The 24142-nt window shown below is 46.3% G+C and overlaps 1 protein-coding gene across 1 annotated transcript; it reads left to right on the top strand.

The window, feature by feature from the left end:
- Positions 1-3906: 3906 nt before the first annotated feature.
- LOC131897137 (apolipoprotein L3-like) lies at positions 3907-15224 on the top strand. Its single transcript, XM_059248013.1, has 4 exons — positions 3907-3919; positions 8727-8847; positions 9650-9760; positions 14145-15224. Exons 1-4 carry the CDS (start codon positions 3907-3909, stop codon positions 15007-15009), a joined length of 1110 nt encoding a protein of 369 aa, XP_059103996.1. The 3' UTR covers positions 15010-15224.
- The last annotated feature ends 8918 nt before the right edge of the window (positions 15225-24142 follow it).

Genomic DNA, 24142 nt, shown 5'->3' with positions numbered 1-24142 from the left:
CACAAGTCTCAACCTTTGTCACACAAGTTTCCAAAAGGGTTTATTTCCTAACAATTTCTGTGTCTGGATGGCAGAGCACCTCCTGGAGGTAGTGGATCTGGTTGAGTGGTGTGATGGCTAATCTTTGTTGTCAACTTGACTACATCTGTATTAAATTAAAACCCAAATATGGGGCACACCTGTGTCAGGATTTTTTGCTTAATTTGAAGTGAGAAGACCCACTTCTAAGCTGGATCTTTGAGGTGGGAAAACATGCAATAAATACTGATCTTTTCAGGAGGAAGCCCTGACTCTAATCTAGGCCACGCCTTCTGCTATAAGCCCATATGAGGACACAGAAGAAGGAAGTTTTTCATCTTTCCCTGCTTGCTTTCACCTCGATAGCAGGTCCATTCCTTCCCTGGCATTAGAGCCTCCTTCTTAAGGATTCCAGCATACACTGGAGAGCAGCTGAGACATCCAGCCTTGTGGACTGAGCAGCTACTGGAGTCTTCAACCTTCTATTCATATGCAGCCATTGTTGGACTAGCCAAACCACAGCCTGTGAGTCATTCTAGAAATCTCCTTTCTGTATATATAGAGAGAGATTTATTCTGTAAGTTCTGTTATTCTAGAGATCGCTGACTAATACAGGGGGTCACTTCTCTTCACTACTCACTTTCAGCTTAAACAAACTACTCTGACCTGCACCTCAAACCGCTGCACAAAGTTTCCATGGATTCACTCTATTCTCTGCCTGCTGGACATGTGGGTGGCTGTTCCCCCACATGTGCATATTCAGTCCTGGGTGGGTGTTGTTGACTGTCCTACAAAACTCCATAACCGTTCACAACCCAAGAGCTACAATGGGGATGTGTTCCCAGAACTGGATCAACGGGCATCTTCCAGAAGTTTAAATTCTTTGGCCAGTAAATTGGTTTTAAGATGGATCTCTGTACTAATGTGATTTTTTTTGAGCCTGCCAATGAAGAGATAACTCTATCCCTGTCTGATAATGTTAAAGTTCCTTTTAGGATTATTGAATAGGAAGGATGCTGGCCCTGAGGAGCTGACCCTAGGTCTCACTTTGGGGTGGAAGGACTTCAGAACACCTGTCACATCTCAAACACTGACTTTCTCTTGTGGTTTTTGAACTATTCTCTTTCTATCTCCTTTTGATTTTATGTGAATATGGGAAGGCTTGGGGGTGGCACTACCTGGGATCCTAACACTTGGGTGGGGCAGACCTAAGATTAGGAGTTCATGATTCTGCTACAATACATAATGAGTCTGAGGCCAGCCTGGACTAGGTGCATACTTGCAAGGTTTGGGCAAGATCACAGAGTCATCAGTTACAAGGGCAGAGTGCAGTCCTGAGAGTGAGCCACCATTATCTTCAGCTCTTACCATATCAACAAGTCGTTCACTCTCATTCTGGTCAGGTCCCAGGAGGAGCTGATGCCTCTGACCCACAATGCTAAACCTGTTTTCATTCCTTCCTCAGCTTCAGGCAATCTCAGTGCAGATTGTGTCCCTTTATGAAGTCTTCCCCACCCCAAAGACTACTGAGGTCTGGTCAGAGGAAGGAATGAGCATCCTCACACAGTGCCTGTGTTAGAAGTTAACGCCCGTTAACCGAGTCCTTCTACTTCTACAAACATCATAAGGAAATAATCTCAAAAGGGGGCACTAAAAGGCAATGAGAACTTCTTTACATTACTATTTACATAAGGATTAGGAAGAGCACAAGGTCCAGGAGTCAGGGAGAAGAGCCGTTATCAAAGGCATCACAAAGCAGGACCCGGGCCAGGTAGGACTTCAGGTCCTGATAGAACAAGGAAATCACAGAAGCAAGGAGGGTGTGATTTCTGGGAATCACAAAGGACCCCATGAACTTACTAAGATGAGGGCCCAGTATTTGGCACAAGGCAGTGCTGTGGAAACAGAAGAAGCATTTATAACATATATACATATACTATGATGCTCACATGTAATGTAAAGAGGAGGGAATGCAGTTGGTTTTTGAAGATAGTGGTGATCAGTTATCTGAAAGTGGGATGTGGATTAGCATGTCCCGGGTCCAAGTCCTCACTAGTCAACACTGACAGCTCACACATTAGCTAAATATGTGCCTGTGGACTAATACAGAGGGTCACTTCTCCCCATTACTCACTTTCACATTAAGCAAGCTACTCTGACCTGTACCTCACACCCCTGTACAAGGTTTCTATGGAGCTGGGAAGTATGCCTCATAGCTATATGGAATGCCTTTTGGGCTATGAGAGAACGGGGGTCTGTGTTTCATTTGCACAAGAAATAAAGCTATGCAACTAGCTGTCCCCTAGGTGCATAGCTCCAAAAGGTATTTACCTTAAGTCAAGAGACTGCTCTTATGGCCTAGGATGCTTGAGAAGTATTTTAGATAAATACACTGTGAGGAGTTCTTGGAAACATACATAGCATACAAGAAAATCATTGCAGGAACCAGCTAATATATAGACAAAAGCTAAAATATCACCAAGACTCCTTAAGCCATGGCTTGACCTTCAGGAATGTCCCTGAACATTCCAAGTATTAGGTTTTGTTGTAGTAACTGAATTCCTGTGGCTTGCAGTGTTGTACCCATTTCGAGAAACCCCCAGAGACCACCAAGGAGCCGGTTTCTGATGCAAGCACATAAGAGTTCTTTTATTGTAAGGTTGAAACATGGGCCACCCCACAGCAAATGGAGGGAAATGCAGCAGCAGCAGCAGGGAGCCCAGGGGTAGAGAGAGTTTTTAAAGGGAAAAACCACAAGCCAGGAATTGCACGCTTTGGCAACTTGAAATTGAGTAGAAGGGATATGGGGGAGGTGATTTTTTGAAACTATTGGTCCAGACTTTGGGGCAGAAACCACATTTAAAACCATTGGGTTAGACCTTTTGGTGGAAAACCACAACATGTGGAGCACAATTATCTGGGCTGCTAAATAGGATTATCTGTTGTTTTAAAAAAAATAATAAACAGCACTGTTACCAGGTAAAAAGATCATGAGACACAACAAAACCCAGTACCAGAACTTTATTAGAAGGAAGGGTGGGGGGGACAGAAGAGAGTAACCAGGCCTTGGGGAGACACATGGGCAGAGGGAGAGAGAGATAGTGGGGGAAGGAGAGAGCAGAGAAGAGAGGGCAGTCTGTGTCCGGCTTCTAAGGATTCCCCTGCACATGAGCAAGTAGGCTCACAGAGCTACACCACACATAGGCTGATTGTGTGACCACGCTGTGAGCATTTGCGCAATCAAGCAGGGCACTGATGACATAGGACGGAGGACCCCTTGCTTAGCTACTGAACTGCGTGTGTGAGGTCATCAAGTTGGAGTGGCAGAATCTTAACATTATCTAGATAGCTTCAAGGGCCATAACCTGCAGACAGAATGTAGGCAGGAGCATACTGCCCTGTATCTGTTGGAGCTGTCATGGCACATTCCTGAGGTCCTTCCTTGAACGGAGCCCAGCAGGTGGTCTAAGATGGTGGCCCTCTCCTAAGATGGAGTCTGTATTGCCTTCACAGCCGCAGGCTCCATCTCTCAATGTGTGGACTCTGTTGTTTCTCCACCTCTGTCTCCTCAGCTGACACCTTCTCCATTGTTCCCAACAAGACAAGATTCCTCTGTCTTGGCTGGAGAGAGGGCAGCAGGGCTGGAGCCACAGATAGGGTTCTTTAAATAGCAGTCACAGAGCCAGGGGAGCACACAGGCTTTGGGTCAAGTTCTTTTGGTTCTTGGCAGTCACCATTGAGAGAACTGTGGGTCACCAGATCCCTGGTCACAGCACCTGTCTCCTCTGTCCCACAGGTTGTTTTATCCTCCTGTAGCCTCTACGTCTGTTGAGTTGTAAGAAAACCTGTCAGGATCTCCTTGAGTGACACCAAGACCCAGCAGCTGCCATGGGCTCCCCAGGTAACCAGTCTTGTTCTCTACTCCTGATCATGGCCTAGGACTGCCAGAGCCTCCCTGCTAAGTGTCTGCTGAGGAGTCAAGGATACAGGAGATGAATCCCAAGGGGGAGCATAAGGAGTTTCCCAGTCCTGGGTCAGACAAGTCCCCACTTCCTATCTTGACTTGGGGTGCATTCTCAGCAGTCACCTCCTGGAAAATGGAAGCCAGGAGGGGAGCAGGGAGGAATGAAAGGAACAGGAGGCTGGAAGGTCCAGCCACCTCATGGAGGTTTGCTCTCAGAGATGCTGGGGCGCTGTCCCTGAGGAGGCAGCCCACCTTGCTCCAGCTCAGGAACCCACCTGTTCTAACTGCCTCAGCAGAAGTTACTGCACCCCAGTGAGATCTTGTCCACAGTCCATCTATGTTACCTGGAGACTCTCACCTCAAGTCACCTATACCATTAGGGCATGTGTCCCCATGTGTACAGGCAGGCTCCAGCCTGCTGCATCCTCTGCCTACACTCCATTAATTCCAAGTGACCCAGTTCCCATCCCAAAGCTGTGTTAGGGCACCTGCCCTTCACTGCCAGGACCAGAGCTTGCTTACCCGGTGTGCCTACCTCAGGCAAGGCCTGATTTTTTCTTTTGTCATGTAAAAAAATCTGAAGTTGAAACAAAAACCAGAAAACAAACAACAACAACAACAAAAACAGGAACTAAAAACCTCCACTCAGGAGTGACTCTGTGCCCAGGAACACTCTACACCAGCCCTGGATCCACACCGATCTCCAAGCCCCGTGTTCTCTGACTTCCTCCCCAACTCGGCTGCTTAGGCAGTCGGGTCATTTGCTCAGCACTTGGCCAACCCACACAGCAGAGCAGTCATGTTGACGAATGAGAGAGAAAAAACTACAGAGATGTGTCCTCGGTCAGCACGGTTCTCATTAAGGAAATAGGCAACAAATAGTCAGGCAGAGGAACACGTGTTCATCATGGGAATGTAAGTTAGTCTGGCCAGTGTGGAAATCAGTATGGAGATTCCTCAAAAATATGAAAATAAAACTTCTGTAAGACCCAGCTGCCTTCTTCAAGGGTGAACACCCAAGGGAACCTCCATCAGTGCGTTAGAGAGGTGCTGGTGCATCCTGGTTTTATCAGCGTGATTCACAGTAACTAAGATATGGAATGAAGAATTGTGCACATCCACAGACGCATGCATAAAGACAATGTGGTGCACTACCTATGGAATTTCATTCAGCCTTAAAGATGAATGAAAGCATGTTGTCTGCAGGAAAATGGATGGAACTGTGGGTCAGCGTTTTGACCAAAATAAGTCAGACTTAGTGTTAGTTATTTTGGTGGTGCTCTTACCCTGGGAGGAAATGTCACGAAACACGACAGAATCCACTAACAAGAGTTTTATTAAGATAAGAGAGAGAGACAGGTGTGCTCAGGCCTGCGGAAAGGAAGGAAGCCAGGAATATGGCACCAGCTTATAAAGGCTGGGTTGCGCATGCGTACACAGGCTCATGTGGCTACTCTACACATGCACGTAGATCACATGTTTGCGCTGCGCGCTTTACGCAACCATGCAAAGCCACGGGGTCCTGGTCACACGAGATGTTTTGAACCGGAAATGGCTATTTTGACCTGGAACTGGCTAGGTGGAAGTGTCTAGGTCTGCTGGGCATGCTCAACCGTGGGGGCATGTTGTGAATCTATCAATTAGAAGACAAATATTGAGTGTTTTCTTTCCCATATGGAACCTAGATCTCTCTCTCTCTCTCTCTCTCTCTCTCACACACACACACACACACACACACACACAGAGTATAAAAGAATAGAGAGGACTATTTAGTCAAAGGCAGACTAGTAACAGGAGACGGTACAGAGTGAATATAGTCAATTTACATAAGCTTGAATGAATATGGCTTTTTGAAACCCATCATTTTGGACAATAAATAGAGTTAATAAAAAAGAAAAAAACATTCAATAGAATTAGGAAGGGAGGAAAGTTGAGAGGCAGGGAGATCAGAGCACCCAGCAGGCCCTGGTATTCTTGAGGAAGGCTAGGGAGCATGTGGATTTCAGGGTAAATATTGCCTTTTACTAAATGGGGCAGCATGAAAACCTTGACAGGTCTGGGGTGTCAGACCCTGACACATGAGGAAACCACAGGTCAGCGTGGAGGGTCCCACCTACCAGCGACCCCCATATGCTGCCGATCTTAGCATTTCCATCAGAGCAGGAATCCTCTTCACTGACAGTTGATCTTAGTAGTGTGACATTTGAAATGTCACTTTCAAATGTAAGAGGCACATCCACCAGGCATGTTACAAATAACTCGTCCTCACTCCCTTCTCCTTAAAACCATAACCTCCACATCCCTGAGAACATACATTGTTGGCAACTCACTTGGGCTGGAACCTGACCTCAAGTGACCTGGGAATATTTGCGGCCATTACACTGTTGGTCTCATTTCATGGAAAGTCCCCATGTTCTGCTGCCATCGTGAATAGATGCCTGGACTGCTGGGACTGCCCCTGTATGCCCCCTCCTTTCTTCTTCCTTTTCCATCTCTCCCTTCTCCCCTCTCTCTGTCCTCCCTCTCTCTTCTCTTTCCATCAAAGGAAGTCTTGCTATGTCACTCCAGCTGTCCTCAAACTCACAATCCTCCTGCCTCATCTTCGATGTGCTGGGATTATGGGTCTACACCATCACTTCAGAATTGCATTTCTCACAGATTAGAAATGCTAATTAATTGAATATTTCAGAGTAGGTAGTAGTGATATTGAGAACTGAATTTTGAACATTCCTTTTTCTAATGATTTATTTTCATTTTATGTGAATTTGGATTTTTCCTGAATGTATATCTGTATGAGGGGGTTGGATATCATGATGCTGGGTTTACACACAGTTATGAAGGCACCTGTGAATGATGGGAATTGAACCTGGGTCCTCTGGAAGAACAGCCATGGTCCTTAACTGAGCCATCTCTCCAGCCCTATTTTGATCATTCTTAACTGAATGACAAATGTTTGAACTAATAACATACTAATTTTCCATGAAATATCATACTGTGTTACATATATACATACAATTACAATGGGACAATTAAAAGTGAAAATTCAAGGTAACTTAAAAGTATTGTGAAAGATTTAGATTCTGAATGAGTTGAGTGTTTGCATGTATATGTGTGTGCATATGGACATGCATAGAATAATCCATGAATATTCACTCTTCCTCTGCTGTTTCCTCTGGTGTTGTCAATTCCATTTCCTTTTTATGTGGGTTTTTTTTTTTCAAGACAGGTCTCACTTTCTAGCTCTAGCTGCCCTGGAACTCACTATGTAGACCAGCGGGACGTGGAACTCACAGAGATCCACCTGCCTCAGTCTCCGAGTGCGTGTGCCACTGTGCCCGGCTGCATTTCCTTTTCAAGATTCTTCTATCGGCTCTGTGGACCATTTGTTCGTTTATTCATTATGAGTTAGTTTCTAAACTGGTGTTACTCACCTTTGTCATTGCTGTAACTAATGACAACATTATTTTGCTTATAATATTCACATTTATTATAATTTTGCATATGTTGGTCCATCCTGGAAGGGAAGAAGGAGGAGAGCTCACATCATGGCATACAAAAAGCTGCAACATGAAAGGGCCAAGACAAGATGCCCATCAGCCCCAAAGACTCATTCCAACTGCCCTCCTGACATCAAGCAGGCCCCACTTCCCATGGTGCCTCAGCTCAGTCTTTGAACCACTCATTAGCTCAGAGCAGTTATGCTCTAATATAACTTGAAGCCCCCTCACAACTGCCCAGATAAGATCTACTGATTTCCAAGATGTTCGTTAGTCCAGTAGATTGAAACTTGGGATTAATAACTAACCATTCAGGTGTCAATAGTCATGTTTGAGGCTAGAGCAGCTCAGTGGTTAAGAGCACTTGCTGCTCTTGCAGAGGACCTGGGTTCAGTTCCCAACACCCACAGCAGGTTCACAACAGTCTCTAACTGCCACTCCAGGGGACCAAGGCCCACCTTGGGCACCACACACACACATGGTGCAAAGACATACATACAAGCAGGCAAATATTCCTATACATAAAGTAAAAACCAAGGGAAAAAGTCACATTCAAGGTCCATGCCACAGGTACACTGTAAATGGAAGTCATCAATGGAATCTCCTCCCTCTTCCTGGGTATTAGGAGCTCACTTCCTACTTGGTCTGAGCTAAAAATGATATGATATGTGTCTCTGCAAAGCACCATGACACAGCTCTGGTACATTGGTCTTCTCAGGATGCCATCACAAAGCGACACTGGGTAGGTGATTTAAAAGAAAGACCTTCTTCTCTCACTCTGCTGGAATCAAACATCCACAGTCAAAGTGTGGCAGGTTGGCACTGGTGAGCTCTGTCTTCCTGCTGGGCAGAGAAGTCTGTACCCTGTGCTAGCCCATGGGCTCTTTCATGTGTCTAGAGAGAAGAAGAAAGGCAGGGAAAGAGAGAAATGTGGGGGGAGATAGAGAAGTAGGGAAAGGGTAGGAGGGAGTTTCTTCTGGCTGCTATAAGGACCCTAATACTATGGGTTAGGAACCTCACTCACAACCTCACTTGGTTCCCTAACAACTCTATCTCCAAATACAGTCAAAGGTGGTTAGAGCTTTTACAAATGAATTAAGGGACACAACTCAGCTCCTACCACTAGTGACACCAAAATTTACCTCAAGGGACAGATGCTCAGAACCACATTTACAAAGCTAGTTCCCAAAGCCATTCAAGCGCCAATGCACAGTCCTCTAACCATATTCCTTTTCCTTCCCATCTAGAAAGAAAAGGCTTCATTGAGTCTGTGGTTGAGTTCCTCTGGGACACAAGGATCAAGGAGTATCTGCAGCTCCAGCTGACTGAAGTGGTAGAGTGGCAACAGCCTGTGGAAGGAGCTGCTTGGTCCAGTTTCAATCCAATTAATTTGATGGTGGCTGCCGGCTTGCTGTATATTGCATATGTTATATTTAGGTATGTTCCTTGTATCCCTGATCCCTCCAAGACCTTTATCATGAAGGGGTGTTGGATTTCGTCAAAGGCTTCTTCAGCATCTAATGATATGATCATGTGGGGTTTTTTTCTTTCACTTTGTTTCTAAGTAGATCACATTGACAGACTTTTGTATGTGGAGCCATCCCTGCATCACTGGGATGAAGCGTAGTTGATCATGGTGGATGACTTTGTTTTGATACGTTCTTGGATTCAGTTTGTCAGTATTTATTGAGTGTTTTCACATCAATGTTTATGTGGGAGATTGGTCTATAATTCTCTTTCTTTGTTGCATTTTTGTGTGGTTTGGGTGTCAGGTTAACTGTAGCCTGATTTAAAAAACTGCACCTGGATTTCTTTGTGGCCCCTGCAAGACTGAACTCAGGTCTACTTTGCATTGCAAACGCTTTACCAGCTTAGTCACATCCTCAGGCTGCATCTAGGGCTTTATGGGAGAATTTTCTGTTGACCTCAGGAAACAGGTCAGCATGAAGTACGTGCCCAGCACATTGTAGGTGTTCATTGAAAGTTGATTTTTTCCAAAAGATTTTATTTTAATTTTATTAATTAATTTTATTTTATTTTAATTTCTGTGTGCCCGTGTGTGTGTGTGTGTGTGTGTGTGTGTGTGTGTGTGTGTGTGTCTGTTTCTTGCACTTGACTGGGCCTATCTTCCAAGCTGTCTTCCTCACTCAGTCAGTTTCTCCTGTAACAGGAAATGGGAAACTTCCTTGTGTGAAGCTCCTGGTGAGATGGTTGCAGATCCTGATGGAGAAGATGTGAATGAAGAGGAGCTCCAAAGTGACCTACAGGACAAGACCAGGAGGTACTCAGCCACACACTCAATCAAGCTTTTTCTCTCTAGTTGGAACAAAAAAAGAACAGGGTTAGGGGACAGTGCATAAGAGCCTGAATGGCATCAGGGACAACTGTTTAAATGTGTTTCTGAGCATCTTTCTCATGAAATTTGTGTTTCAGAGAGTAGGTCCGAACCCATGGCCTTGTGGTGATGGGCAAGTAGTCCACTACTGAGCTAAATCCCCAACCCCCACATGACATATTTCAATGGTGCCACTAATGTTAGAGACTGAGTTATGTTTCTAAATTCATTTGGAAAAGCCCTAAGCCCAGGTGACTGTATTTAGACATTGAGCCTTTAAGGGACCACCATAGCATTGAAATTAAGTGAGGCATGAGTGAGGTCTTACTTACTGGATGAAGGCTCTATGATGACAGTTAGAGTCTTCACCAATCTGATTACTGAAGTAGGTCAGTTCAGGTACCCTCTCCATTATTGCTAATAGTCTAAGGTAGGATCATCCCTTTGGATTCCTGGGAATTTTTCTAGCCCCACAATTGCCCCTAACCCCAAAATGTCTCCCTCAATCCAGATATCTCTTTCTTCATGGCTTTTTCTGTGTAGGAATACACTATCCAGGCAGACCAAGTAGACAGTGTCCCTGCTGAGCAAATATTTCCTCAGTGCTGTTCACTTGCAGGGGACAGACTCTTGTTGGGAGGAGATGACAGTCCCAGGGGACAAGACTGTTTCTGCCATTGCTGGTCCTGTGACCAGGAGAACTTAAGTTTATTTCCTTCTGCTTTATTTGGACACCATTGACCTTCATTGTAAGAAAAATCAGAGGATGCATATGGGGAGATCAGCATATGGCCAGCATGCACTATATGCCCAGTCCATAGTAGGTGTTCACTGAAAGCTGATTTTTTACCAAAGGTTTTTATTTTAAATATTTCTGTGATTACGTTCTTGTGTGTGTGTGTGTGTGTGTGTGTGTGTGTGTAGTTCTTTCATTTCAGTGAGTTTATCTTCTAAACTATCTTCCTCACTCTATCAGTCTTTCTTGTCACAGGGAAAAGGAAGCTTTCCTTTGTGAAGCTCCTGGTAAGATGGTTGCAGATCCTGATGGAGAAGAAGATGAAGATGAACAGGAGCTCCAAAAGGACCTGCAGGACAAGACCGGGAGGTACTCAGCCATACACTAAATCAAGTTTTTTCTCCCTAGTTGTAAAAAAAAAAAAAAAAAAAAGAACAGGGTAGGGGACTATGAATTAGACCTTGAATAGCATCAGGGACATGCTGTTTAAAAGTCTTTCTTTCTTTTTTTTTAGTCAATTTTTTTTTCATTTTATATATCAACAACAGATTTCTCTCCCATCCATCTTTGGGCTCCCCTGCCTGCACAGCCAGTCTCCCAACACACTCCTCATCCCCTACTCCAAAACAGTAAGGCCTCCCATAGAGAGTCAGCAAAGCCAAGTTCATTTAGTTGAGGCAGAACCAAGACCCTTCCCTCTTAATCAAGGCTGATCAAGGAATCCTACCATAGGTAATAGACTCCAAAAAGCCAGCTTATGCACCAGAGATAAAGCCTGATCTCACTGCCAGGAGACCCTCAAACAGACCAAGCTATACAACTGTCTCCTATATGCAGAGGTCCTAGTCTGATCTCATGCAGGTTACCCAGCTGTTGGTCTAAAGTTCACGAGTTACTGCGAGCTTGGTTCAGTTGTCTCTGTAGATTTCCCCATCATAATCTTGACCCCCACTCTGCTCAAATAAACCCTCTTCCTGCTCCTTAACTGGATGCCTGAAACTTGGCCTGGAGCTTGGCTATGGATCTCTGCATCTGCTTCCATCTTCATTGCTCTCCCACTCCATCCTTCCCCCAGCTCAATTATCCCTTCCCTCATGTTCTCATCTCCCAAACCCTCCCCTCTATTGCCTCCCCATCACCCCCAGTTTACTCAGGAGATATCATCTATTTCCCCTTCCCAGGGTGATCCGTGCATGCTTCTAAGGATCCTCCTTCTTACCTAGTTTCTCTGGAGCTGTAGGTCGTAGTCTGCTTATCCTTTGCTTTACATCTAGTATCCACTTATGAATGAATACATACCATGTTTGTCTTTCTGAGTCTGGGTTAACTCACTCGGGATGATATTTTCTAGTCCCATCCATTTGCCTGCAAATTTCATGATGTCATTGTTTTTTTACACCTGAGTAATACTCCATTGTGTATATGTACCACAATTTCTTTATCCATTCTTTGGTTAAGGAGCATCTAAGTCATTTTAAGTTTCTGGCTATTACAAATAATGTTGTTATGAACATAGTTGAGCAAGTGTCCTTGTGGTATGATTGAGCAAATCCTTGGGTATATGCCCAAGAATGGTATAGCTGGGTCTTGAGAGAGGTTGAGTCCCAATTTTCTGAGTAAGCGCCATACTGATTTCCGAGTTGGCTGTACAAGTTTGCACTCCCACCAACAGTGGGGGAGTGTTCCCATTGCTGCACATCCTCTCCAACATAAGTTGTCTTTAGTATTTTTGATCTTAGTCATTCTAAAAGGTATAAAATTGAATCTCAGATTTCATTTTGATTTACATTTCCCTGATGACTAAGGATGTTGAGCAATTCCTTAAATGTCTTTCAGCCATTTGAGATTCTTATATTGAGAATTCTTTGTTTAGATCTGTAGCCCATTTTTTAATTGAATTGTTTGGTGTTTTGATATCTTGTTTCATGAGTTCTTTATATATTTAGGAGATCAGCCCTCTTTCAGATTTCAAATTGGTAAGCATCTTTTCCCATTCTGTAGGCTGTCATTTCTTCTTGTTGACCATGTCCTTTGCCTTACAGAAGCTTCTCAGTGTCAGGAGGACCCATTTATTAATTGTTGTTCTCAGTGTCTGTGCTACTGGTGTTATATTTAGGAAGTGATATCCCATGACAATGTGTTCAAGGCTACTTCCCACTTTGTCTTCTATCAGGTTCAGTGTAGATGGATTTATGTTGAGGTCTTTGATCCACTTGGACTTGAGTTTTGTGCATGGTGATAGATATGAATCTATTTGCAATCTTCTACATGTTGAACTTCATTATAAGAAAAAATAAGAGGATGCATGTGGGAGGTTCAGCATATGGCCAGCACACAATATGTGTCCATCACACAGTAGGTGTTCATTGAAAGCTGATATTTTTATGAAAGGCTTTTATTTAAATTTGTGTGTGTCTGTTCAAGTGTGTGTGTGTGTGTGTGTGTGTGTGTGTGTGTGTGTGTGTGTGTGTCTTCCACCTTCCTGGAGTTCATGCCTTTATTGTCTAGTTCCCCTGCAGGTCAGAAATGACAGCAAAATCCCACCACACATCACCTTTCTCAGGCTGGGAATTCAGTCTGGGGACTGCTAGGGAACCTACATGTTCTGAACTCTCAGATTTACCTGCTACTGAAACACTTATAGAGGCACAGTGAGATTTCTTGGCGATGGGACACACATGTCAATGGGGAACCCGCTCATGTTTCTTTACCCTCCTCTCACAGCTGGAAAAGAACTTTCTGTGCTGTGTTTTGAGTGGATGGATCTCAGCTGTGAGCTGCCCCACCAGATCACACATGTACACACCACTGCAGTACAAAAAGAATTCCCACATAGGGTTTCCCTCTTAGGAATGTGCACTTTGCAGACTCTCAAAATCCAAGTCCTCCAGCAAACATGGAAATCTCTGACCAGCAGGACATAGGCCATGTCTCAGCAACTGAGGTCATAGGAGGTTTTTCTTTGGGGACAGTGAACTCTTCAGGGAATAGTAACTTTTCCTAAAACAAAGAATTATTTTTTTTCCTCTAAATCCTCTTTTCTGTGTTTGTTTAGAGTTCCTACAGAGAAGTATTTTAGTAGTGATGACATTGACCTGGAGGGGAAGGAATCTTTATTAAATGTCTAGCAATAGAGAGGTGTATTAAGGGACTAGGGATGGCTCAGTGGTTAAGAACTCTGGCTGCTCATCCAGAGGAACCAGGTTCAATTCCCAGCACCCTCATGATGGCTTGCAACAGAATCTAAAGCCAGTCCTAGGGATATGATGCCTTCCTGTACCCTCCACTGGCTCCAGGCATGCACATGGTAAACACACACACACACACACACACACACACACACACACACACACGCACGTGTGTGCACATGCAAAACACTCATACAACATAAAATAACAAATTAAGAAGACACATGAAGATGGGTTTAACTCATTGTCTTTTTAACAATTCAAGACATTGTGGTGTGTCAAGTCTTCTCATAGCTATAAGAAAGATCCAATACAACTGTAACACTCACCACCATTTCATTAGAGCAGATGCTCTGTGGTTTCCACAGGGCAGATCTTCTCACTCAGTTGTCCTCTCCTGTTACAGGGAAAAGAAAGATAACTGGTGTGAAGCTCCTGCTAAGACCATAGTGGCTACTGATGTAGGTGATGACAACAAGCTCCAAAATGACCTGCAGGAGAAGAAAAGGTTTTTGGAAGATTATCCTCAGGTGAAACTGGAGATTGAGCAGCAGATCAGGAAGCTGCATGCCCTTGCAGACAAGATTGACAGGGTGCACAGGGACTGCACCATCTCACAAGTGGTGGCCAAATCTACCGGTGCTGTGTCCGGAGTCCTGACTATCCTTGGTCTCGCTCTGGCACCCGTGACAGCAGGAGTCAGTCTGGGACTTTCAGCCACAGGCTTGGGGCTGGGGGCTGCAGCAGCTGTGACTAGTGTTTCTACAAGCCTTGTGGAAAAGGTCATCACGGCGAAAGAGGAAGCTAAAGCCAGCCAGCTGGTGCCAACCAGCAAGGACAAAGAGGAGGTCATTAAAGAAGTTTTGGAAGAGAGTACACCTGGGCTTGTTTCTGTATATAAGAATTCCTTCCAGAACCTGGAGGACATCAAGAAGAACATTGATGCCATCAAGCTGGCCAAAGCTGACTCTCACCTAAAAACTAATGCCAAGCGTCTCATCACCACAGGGAAGGTGTCAGCCGAAAACACTAGAAAGGTGGAGAAAGCCTTTGGAGGCACAGCTCTGGCAATGTCCAAAGGAGCCCGGATCATGGGTGCAGCCACCACAGGCCTCTCCTTGCTGATGGATGTGGTCAGCCTTGTGGAAGACTCAAAGCATTTGCATGAGGGTGCGAAGACAGAGTCTGCGGCAAAGTTGCGGCAGCAGGCTCAGGACCTGGAGCAGAAGCTGCAGGAGCTCATCCGGGTCCATGACAGCCTGACAAAGTGATCTCTTCTTCAGTGCAGCTCAGAGGACTGGGGAATGGGGACGCTCTAGATAGACACCTGATAGCCCCTGTCTGTATCCCCTCTACAGCAATGTCACCATGGTGGAAGTGCCTGCTAGACGGGGAGGCCACATTAAGAGAAAGGAAACCAGAACACAGATGGGACAGGCTTGGGACCTCCCACTAGACTCCACCTCTTAGATCCAACAACCTCCCAACATCCTTCATGTGGACCAAGCTCCCAAGCTGGGGAGAAGATCCAAGGCTTGATTGAGCCACAGCATGGCTGCTCCTCAGTCCTGCCCACCACACTGCTCCTAGCTGAGGCTCATTATCCTCACTGTCCTCTGAGCTGCCAACTTCCATACTGCTTTCTGATTGGTTGCATAGAGACCTCCTCCTCCTTCCTAGATATGCTTAATTCTCTGTTTTTCCAAGTATTTCCAAATCCTGCAATCAGACTCTGGAAGGAACACCATTTCTTTGTTCATGATTTTGGTCACCTGGAGTGATGGGTGTTTTGGTGAAATGCTCAGAGAGTAGAAAGGAAAGGATGCTGGGAATATCATCTGCACGGTCATCACAGGTTCTTGGTCCTGCGTGCCAGCCGTGGGTCCTACAAGGAAGAAGAGATGACAGGATATGGCTGGTCAGTTCTGCTCTCTGCTACCAGATTCTGGGGGAAATCACAAGGTTTAATTCCTATAGACATTTAAAATTTGCTGCGATAGACATGAAAGGCTACACTTGGTCCATAGTATTTGAAGAGTAGACTAGTGAACACTGACTGATCATGCTTGTGTGATTTCTGCAAATGATATCCTGTGTTTTCTAGATTGTTGACTATAAAGTTGATCATTTCCTCCTGATTTTTATCATCTCCTCTTTTAAAACCTGTTTGTTTCTTATGGATTATTAAAAAAATATTTGAAATTTATACAAGAAGCATTTCCTTCTCTTTGCTGCCCTCCCCTTCTGGCCACAGATGCTCCCCTGAGGCTGCAACACAGAGTGGTGTCCCCTCCTCCCTTGCAGCTCAAGTGCCTTCCTCCCAATTCTCACCAATAGAGACTGACAGATGACCTGAGCATAGTCTAGGTCTTGTCCTCTAGAGGAACTTTCTTGTGTTCCACAGCCCCTTCTGTCCTTCCTGGACTAGAATGTCTGCCTAAGGGAAAGCTGGATGTGGACAGAACCATCTCCCTGGGGTGCAGAGCAGGGACAGAATGGAGTCCTGGACAAACTTAGGAAGGAAAGCTACCTGTGTCCTGAGCTGCCTAGCAACTTGCTCCTAGTGTCCAAGTTCATGGAGTCCTCTCTACTGTTGAGACCATGTGCTGTGTTAGTGAACACTGTGCCAGCTGCTCAGCATCTGTCCCTTAACTAACTCAAGAGCCATCACCAGAGCTCACCACACCCTTGACCTTGAACCCTGTACTCTTTCCTGACTCTGTCAGTCTGGCCCTTTGGGACATAGACTATTGAAGAGTCTGTCCCTTTGTCCTTGCACTCCTCCAGGCTCTCAGGCCTCTGGGAACCACTGCACCACAACCCTTTGAATGAATGAGCACTAGGTGTCCAGTGCCCAGTGTCCAGATAGATCCCTGCAGCCTTCCAGTCCAGGGCCACCTCACCTCCACATTCTGTCCACCTAGGAACACAACTTCCTTTACGAAGGAGACAAACAAGCCATGGTGGGTGTGGGGGGAGAATGGAGATGGCCTGTTGTCACTTTTCATAGATACAGCGTTACTTTATGGGTGATGAAAGTATCCTAGTAGGTAGCAGAACATTTTCAAAAGAGAGAGACATTTAAAAAAAACTTAAAATGAATTCATGTGATGTAAAAATGTGTCTCAGATTTTGAAGTTGCTCTCAACAAAAGAAAAGTCTGTAGAAGGATATCAGAAAATGCTCAGAGTTAAGTAGACGACCCTGAAAGGGACATGACAGATGGACAGAGTGAATGAAGGACAGTGCAGAGGAGAATCTGTGACCAGGTCTCTCCTGCCAAACACAAGTGACAGACAAGAGGACTGTTTCTGCTAGTTATGTGACTTTGGCAAGTTGGTTACCACTTCCCGACTTAGTGTCATTGCCATTGAAATTAGTGTAAGCAGAATAGGAGCATGCACATGGAGTGCTCAGAATATGGTCAGTAAGTGCTCCTGAAAATTAGCTTTGAAAGTCTAATGTGAAGAAACCAGAATCAAAAATCTCCTTGTAGCAGAAAAGACTGAAGAACTCATTAGGGGACAATTCAGAAAAGTGGACATGGTCAACATGTCCCCAGGTTCTGTCTCAGTCAGTTTCCTCCCATCTGAGGAGCTGGAACAACAACAGGGTCCTTCTGGGGGCTGAGGAGGCAGAGAGCCCACAGTGCAGCTGCACAGAGCTGGGTTGACCCTGACTGTCCTTACTGAGATCTGGAGCCCCAGTATGTTCAGTAGGAGTGGGAATTCAGTCTGAAAGGACGTGGTGATGACTGCCTGGGGTGAGCAACAGATCAGGGATGGAAAACCAAGTGCCAGCCCCCTTCCCAAAGCCCAGAGACCAGGGCCAGGGTCACAGTCAGGGTTCAGGGGAGACTGTGAGTGACCCTAGAGAGGAGGTACAGGTAGAAGGCTGGGACAGCAGAGCTGGAAGGAGAGAGGAATTGAGGGCACAAGAAGAGGCCTGGCAGAGGACATGCAAGAGGGACAAGGGACATTATCAGCCCTGCTACGATCTCATACTCCATGTGTGTGCAGGGCTGAGCTTAGATGTGCTCTCCACACAGTGTCTTCACTGCAGAGTTCTCAGGCAGCTGCTCTGTTCTACTCTGAGCTCCCTGAAATTCAGGAGGATTGAGACAGCTTCCAAAGGCAGTGTGGTCTGAAGACAATTTGCACAACCTGAGAACCTCAGGGGACTCCAGGTTCTGACCCCAGAAGAAAATACATCCCCTACTGCACTGTCCAAATTCAGGAAACTTCTGGCCTAGCACTTCCTACAGCTGGGTCTAAAATGCCCTTGAATCTTTATATGTGGACTTAATTTGTTCCACATGATGCTCATGGTTTACCTCTTCTGTCATTGGAGGAAGCGGCTGTGGTACCTGATGTTCTGAGGGAGCATGCAGCACATGTGACTGTGGATGCCAATGACAGCCTTCAAAAAGAACAGGACAGGAAGAGGTTTTTAGAAGCTTTTCCTGAGTTGAAAGGAAGCTTGAGGCAACCATCAGGAAACTCAGAGCCCTGGATGACCACATAAAACAGATTCACTGGGGCTGTGCCAGCTCCAACATGGTAGACAGTCCACAGACTGGTCTAGTCTGGAATACTAGACATGGCTGGAATAATTCTGGTACCCTTGACATCAGGTCCGCTGCTCTTAGGAGTAGGGCTAAGGTTGGGAGTAGCAGCTACTGTACCTGGTGATGCCACTTCCTGTGGATAAAGCAAGCCAGTTGTCAGATGATGCTGAAGGCAGAATCCTGGAAGGATCTGCTCTGGAGGATTCAATGCCCAACATGCCTGTCAGGTGTGGAATGCCTTTGAAGGTACTGCTTGGTCAATGAAGAGAGGAGCCCGAGTCAGGGGGCAGCATTTGGGAATTCCTTCCTTGCATTGCATGTGTATAGTCTTGTAGCAGGCTCCATTTATCTACACAAGGGGGCAAAGGTCAAGGCTGCCTGAACCAACAAGACAGGTGGCTGGGCAGCTTGAGAAGCCCTGTAGAGCTCATCGAAGCCACGTGTCCCTAGGCAGCACAGGGGTGAACAAAGATGGCCTGGACACAGCGGGGGACAGTGGATCCATTTTGTTAGAGGGGGAAGGGTGAGAGCAAGTCTGTGAACCGAACACTGAGGGGTGTGGATCTGGGTGTCTGAGCCCAGGGTTCACGTGGATCAAAGAGAAGACAACGGCTGGAGTCTGAAGCAGGGGGCAGGGGAGACAAGAGCAGCGGAAATGGACTGAAACACAGAGAGGGCTGGGCAGCCGGAGCAGTGAAAACGGTGGGGAAACTGAGGTGCTGAAAACGGGAGAAAGCCAGAGTGAGAGTACTGAAGATGGAGAAGACACAGAGGCTCTCCCATCCCCCTCCCCTCAGGACGGTGGGATGTCAGCCGCAGCCACACCCCTTCCTCTCCAGCAGCAGCAGCACCCTCTCATGCTTGGTGTAGGGTAAAGGGGCCAGCTAAAGGAACCCACCCTGACCCTGCAACCCAGAACCAGTGAAGCAAACACAGTCTGGATCAGGGACCCAAGTCAGTAAAAGAAACATTTTATCCCTGAACCCAGATCCAAAGAAACATGCCCTGACTCTGAGACCAGTTCCAATGAAACACACTTTGTCCCTAGAATCAGAGACAGTGAAAGAAATATGCCCTGGCCTTAGAATTAGAGCCTAAAAGCTAAGAAAGGCCAGTGAAAGAAACACAGTTTGGCTCTGAAACCAGGGCCATCTCTGCCTTTGATCAACAAAACTAACGAATCCTTGAGCAGGAAAAACTAACCAATCCCTGAGCAGAAAATCACCCTAGAGACACTCCACCCCTAAGTAACCCTATATAAACCACCTGCCTGTTCGGTTGTTGGCTGTTCTTTCCCACCCTGGTAGAGGCAGCCGCCCTCCTGGACTCCTCCTTCTCAAATAAATCTCTTTCTCAAAAGAGTCTTGGGTGTGAAGATCTTCATTTGCTGGAGCAGAACAGAAGAATCTTGCTGAGACATCCCTCAGGGGACTGAGCAATGTGGAGCAGAAAAAGTAGCAACGTTTTGCCAGAGCCAGAAGGGATTGCTATATTTCTGCAGGAGTTTCCCCGTTAGCAGAGTGAGGTAGAAGAAGGAACACCTTGGGCTGGAGGAGAAGCAGAGCTCTGCTGGGAAGCCCTCTTAAGCGGGGGCTGAGCAAAGCTCAGCTGCAGCGGCTCTCCAGGAGAGGATTGCTATATCCTGCAGGGAGACCATCTCCCACTGCACCCCAACTCCAGGTATAGCCTGACTCCCCGAACAGTCAGGAGACCTTTCCCTCCAGAGCTGAGCTGTCCCATTGCAGTTCCAGCTGCCAGAGCTGTCCTAGCAGCTCAGGGTATAACCTGACTCCCTGAGCAGTCAGAATAACCCCCTCCCTGCCCAGAGTTGTAGCATTCGCTTATACTTTGTCCATCAGAAAGTGACTTCCACATGGTGACAGTGGTGGTGACAGCAGAGTGGGTGGAGCCTTTGACAGAGTTTAGGCCACCAAAGGACCAATGGAATTAAGATGGATCCCATGTGCAGTGCTGGGGCAGTGGTGGTGAATGTCAGAAAGAAATATGTAGTACACATTTATCACCTTCAATGTGCACCTAGTGTAGTTACACTACTGTTTACATTAATGTGTACCTAGTGTAGTTACACTACTGTTTACATTAATGTGTACCTAGTGTAGTCACACTTCTGTTTACACTAATGTGCACCTAGTGTAGTCACACTTCTGTTTACATTAATGTGTACCTAGTGTAGTCACACTATTGTTGACACTAATGTGCACCTAGTGTAGTCACAGTACTGCTTACACTAATGTGCACCTAGTGTAGTCACACTTCTGTTTACACTAATGTGCACCTAGTGTAGTCACAGTACTGCTTACACTAATGTGCACCTAGTGTAGTCACACTTCTGTTTACACTAATGTCCACCTAGTGTAGTCACACTGCTGCTTACACTAATGTGCACCTAGTGCAGTCATACTACTGTTGACACTAATGTGCACCTAGTGTAGTCACACTTCTGTTTACACTGTGGAAGCTTAAATAACAATTCCTACTCGAGGACTCTAGGATTAAGTAGAAATAGAACAAATTAAAATTTCACTTCTGACACACTTAGGATACAGTGCTAACCTCAGACTTGTGTTCCTGCTTGCTTTAGCTGAACCCCAACTGCACCCTCACTCCTCCTGACCTCGGGAGGGCTAACACTTGTGGAAGCTATCCCTTAAACAGACATGGCAGAAACTGCTGGAACCTTGTAGGCCCTGCTTCTGTAGGCAAGCCTGACTGCAATGGATTTCCACTAAGAGCGCCCTCTGCAGGTGACTGCACGGGGAATGTATTCAACTGAACAGTTGTTCAGCCCATAAGCAGTAAGGAAATCAGGTTGAGGCTGGACTTTGCAAAGCACTGGCTGGGTCCAGGTAAGATATAAAATAATAAACGTGAGCTCCAGCTCTCTGTGCTCCGCTTGGTTCTTTGCCGGCCCGTTTTTCCACCACAGCACATTCGGGGCCTGGAGAGTGCAGACAGATTTTATCAGAAACCAAACAATTAGTGGTGTGTGGGGTCAACCAATGGGGGGCCACAAGACATGTTTTTGGCCTGGCAGGCTGGCTAAAAGGATGAAGGCACTTTCCTCTAAACATGGTGATGTGAACTTGAAGCTGGGGGACCCTGTGGTGGGAGGTGAGCACTGGCTTCCTCAAGCTGTTCTCTGACACCCCTAAACTGGCCATAGCACTCAATTCACCCCTTACAAAACACATGCACACACTAAGTTAATAAATGTAATTAAATATCTTTTTTAAAAGATGCTGAGGTTATTGGATTTTAAAAAGAAGATGCAGCCCCCAAGCCTCAGCTTCTTCCAGAGCTGGGAATGGGGTGCTGGTCAACACGATGTCTCAGGTCACGTGGCTCTGACTGTCCTGTGCTCTATAGACTTGGGTTGAATAAAACCACTTACTGCTCAGGAAAAATGGATGAAACAGTCAACCATACAAGAGAAGATGGCATGGGACAAATAGAAAGTGTTGGGATTCCACCTACTGTAGTCTTTATTGGGCAGCTAAGATAGATGTAAGGTCAAGGGAATCAGGAAGCCTGGGCGCCAGCCTGGACTTAGAGGGAGGGTGTGTGGGGTGAGTAGCTAATGTGGCTAATGGTGACATTCGCCAGAGCCAGGTAGTGGCTGTTCTTATCTCTCTGACACCTAGGCTGTGAGGCCTATTTCTAACGCTGACAGCGCAGGGATCCTGTGGTAAAGTCCCATGTGCTGCTGTAAAGGCAGGGAGACCATGGAGGGAAAGCAGGGTAGGTTTTCTCATGGCCACTCTTGATGGTAACATCCCAAGATGGCTGCAGTCAAGCCAAGGTGGATCCCTTCAGTAACACACTGAACCTGTGTAGTGTTGGCTGACTGGTGCCTGGGACCACGTGCCCGGCTTCCCTTCATTGTGAACCTTCCATGTGGCGTGAGGGAACTGAATACTCCCCTGTCCTCCTGTGCCCTCACTCTCACTCAGGCACTTCCTTTGGTCTCTGCCATCTACAGGCCCCTCTGGAACGATAGTCGAAAACCACGCCTGTCTGCTTGGCTGGGCGCAGGTGCATTCCTCAGCCACTATGTGAGAACAAGATTGCCTAGGCTCAGGGACCTGTATAAAGGAGTGTGTGAGGACCGGCTACAGAGAGACAGCTAGACAACAAAACTCCCCCAATCTGCTTCTGGGTCCCTCCTTGACCCGCAAGAGCTTCCATAAATTTCTTCTGTGGCACTGCCTCTAAATACTTTCCAAGGGGGCCTCTTGGCCTTGAGAATACAGATTTGGGTAAATACCTGCTTGCACCTCCCTGATGGCTTCCACTACCATTCAGACAAACCCCTACAATCCTGTGACACATACGGGTGAGTGCTGTACCCAGGGAGGTCCACGGGCACCTCCAGGGGTAAGGGTCACACACAGTGGCTGATTAAGGACTGGTTCTGGGTCATGTGGAGTGACTGTGAGGAATGACAGAGGGAAGAGCAATAGTGGATAAAATGACACCTTCTTCTTCCCCTGTTCACGTGGATGACTAAACCTGCCAGAACGTTCTGAGGAGACTTTAAGGGACCATCCTCAGATCTTCTGTTATGGAGAAGTGATAAGGTTCTGTGTGAGTCCACACTAGGGACATTGATTCTCCATTTATCCAAACAGGCATCTGGGGTGTGCAGACCTCCCCACACCACCTGTCACTCCTGAGGAGGCCACAGTGCTCAGTGAGTCCCTTAGTGCCCACAACCCTGCTGAAGACTTCTCACTGTTCCTCTAGCTGTCCGTTGTCCCGGGTTCCCCTGTGGCCTGCAACAGAGTCTTCCAATTCTCTGAAGTAGTCCACAGAGCCGTGGTCCCCTTCCAGCCTCTCATCTGAAAAACACATTTCACTTCTTAGTCAATTGTCATCTGTTTCCTACTTTACATTCTTTCCTAGATGGTCCCTGGGCACCGAGTGCATCAGGCTCCAAGTGCTGAAGTTTCGCTTGGGCCTGGATCACTGACTCCATTCATGATAACTGTGCTGTCAGGGGGTTTGGGTGGGAAGCAGCAGAAGTGGAGTTGGCTGATCTGAACAGAAAGAGCATAAAGGGAATGATACACACACACTCCACTTCCCAAGATGATGGAACACCCAGATACTCTCTACCTGCATATTAAGTTAAGGTCAAAGTGCAGGTCTCCCAACCTAGTACTGTGTCAATATCCCTCTGTGTGTGTGTGTGTGTGTGTGTGTGTGTGTGTGTGTGTGTGTGTGTGCATGTGTAGAGGAAGCAGAATGGTACAGTAGAGGCTATGACCTGCAATTGCTGCCTGGTAGACTGTAAGTCAACATTACAGTTGCTGTTTCTATCTGGCTGTGGGGACTGGCTTTGAATATGTTAATACCTTGCATCAATAGCAGTGGTCATAGGGACCCGGCCAGAGCCATCTCCCTGTGTCTACTACAACAGAGGAGGTGGAATCTAGGCTAAAATCTTGAGATATTTGAGGCATAATGGCATGAGAGCGACACCAGCCAACCTTCTCTCTGGTGAATAAGGAATGAGTGTGGAGCCTTTTGCCCATTCTGCAGAACAGCCTGGTGGGGTGACTCTCGTGGACACTCCTTTCTCTCCTCCTCACTCCTATTGGGAACCATTGAACTTGAAGCTGGATCTTCTCTGTGTCTAAAGCTCACTGGCACCATCCTCAGGACTCAGCTGACTTCAAACAAGTAAGTATGGTCACAAGTGTCTAATGTGTAATGATGAGTCTTGAGTCTTGGCAAGTCCTCGAATCCTGAAGTCTAATCCATCGCCTCTCCCAACACCTCAGTTTCATCAACTGAAAGTCATAGCACGGCTCCAT

The sequence above is a fragment of the Peromyscus eremicus genome, chromosome 20 (genome assembly GCF_949786415.1).
Source record: "Peromyscus eremicus chromosome 20, PerEre_H2_v1, whole genome shotgun sequence".
In the NCBI taxonomy this organism is placed as follows: domain Eukaryota; kingdom Metazoa; phylum Chordata; class Mammalia; order Rodentia; family Cricetidae; genus Peromyscus; species Peromyscus eremicus.
Note: the sequence above shows the minus strand (reverse complement) of the source record. Positions and strands in the feature narration are given on the sequence as shown.

What these genes read in the sequence shown, in the direction of transcription:
- LOC131897137 (XM_059248013.1), top strand. An exon ending in CCTGTGGAAGGAGCTGCTTG is followed by an intron (nt 8,848 to 9,649) that starts GTCCAGTTTCAA and finishes CTCCTGTAACAG; the next exon opens with GAAATGGGAAACTTCCTTGT. An exon ending in CTACAGGACAAGACCAGGAG is followed by an intron (nt 9,761 to 14,144) that starts GTACTCAGCCAC and finishes CTCCTGTTACAG; the next exon opens with GGAAAAGAAAGATAACTGGT.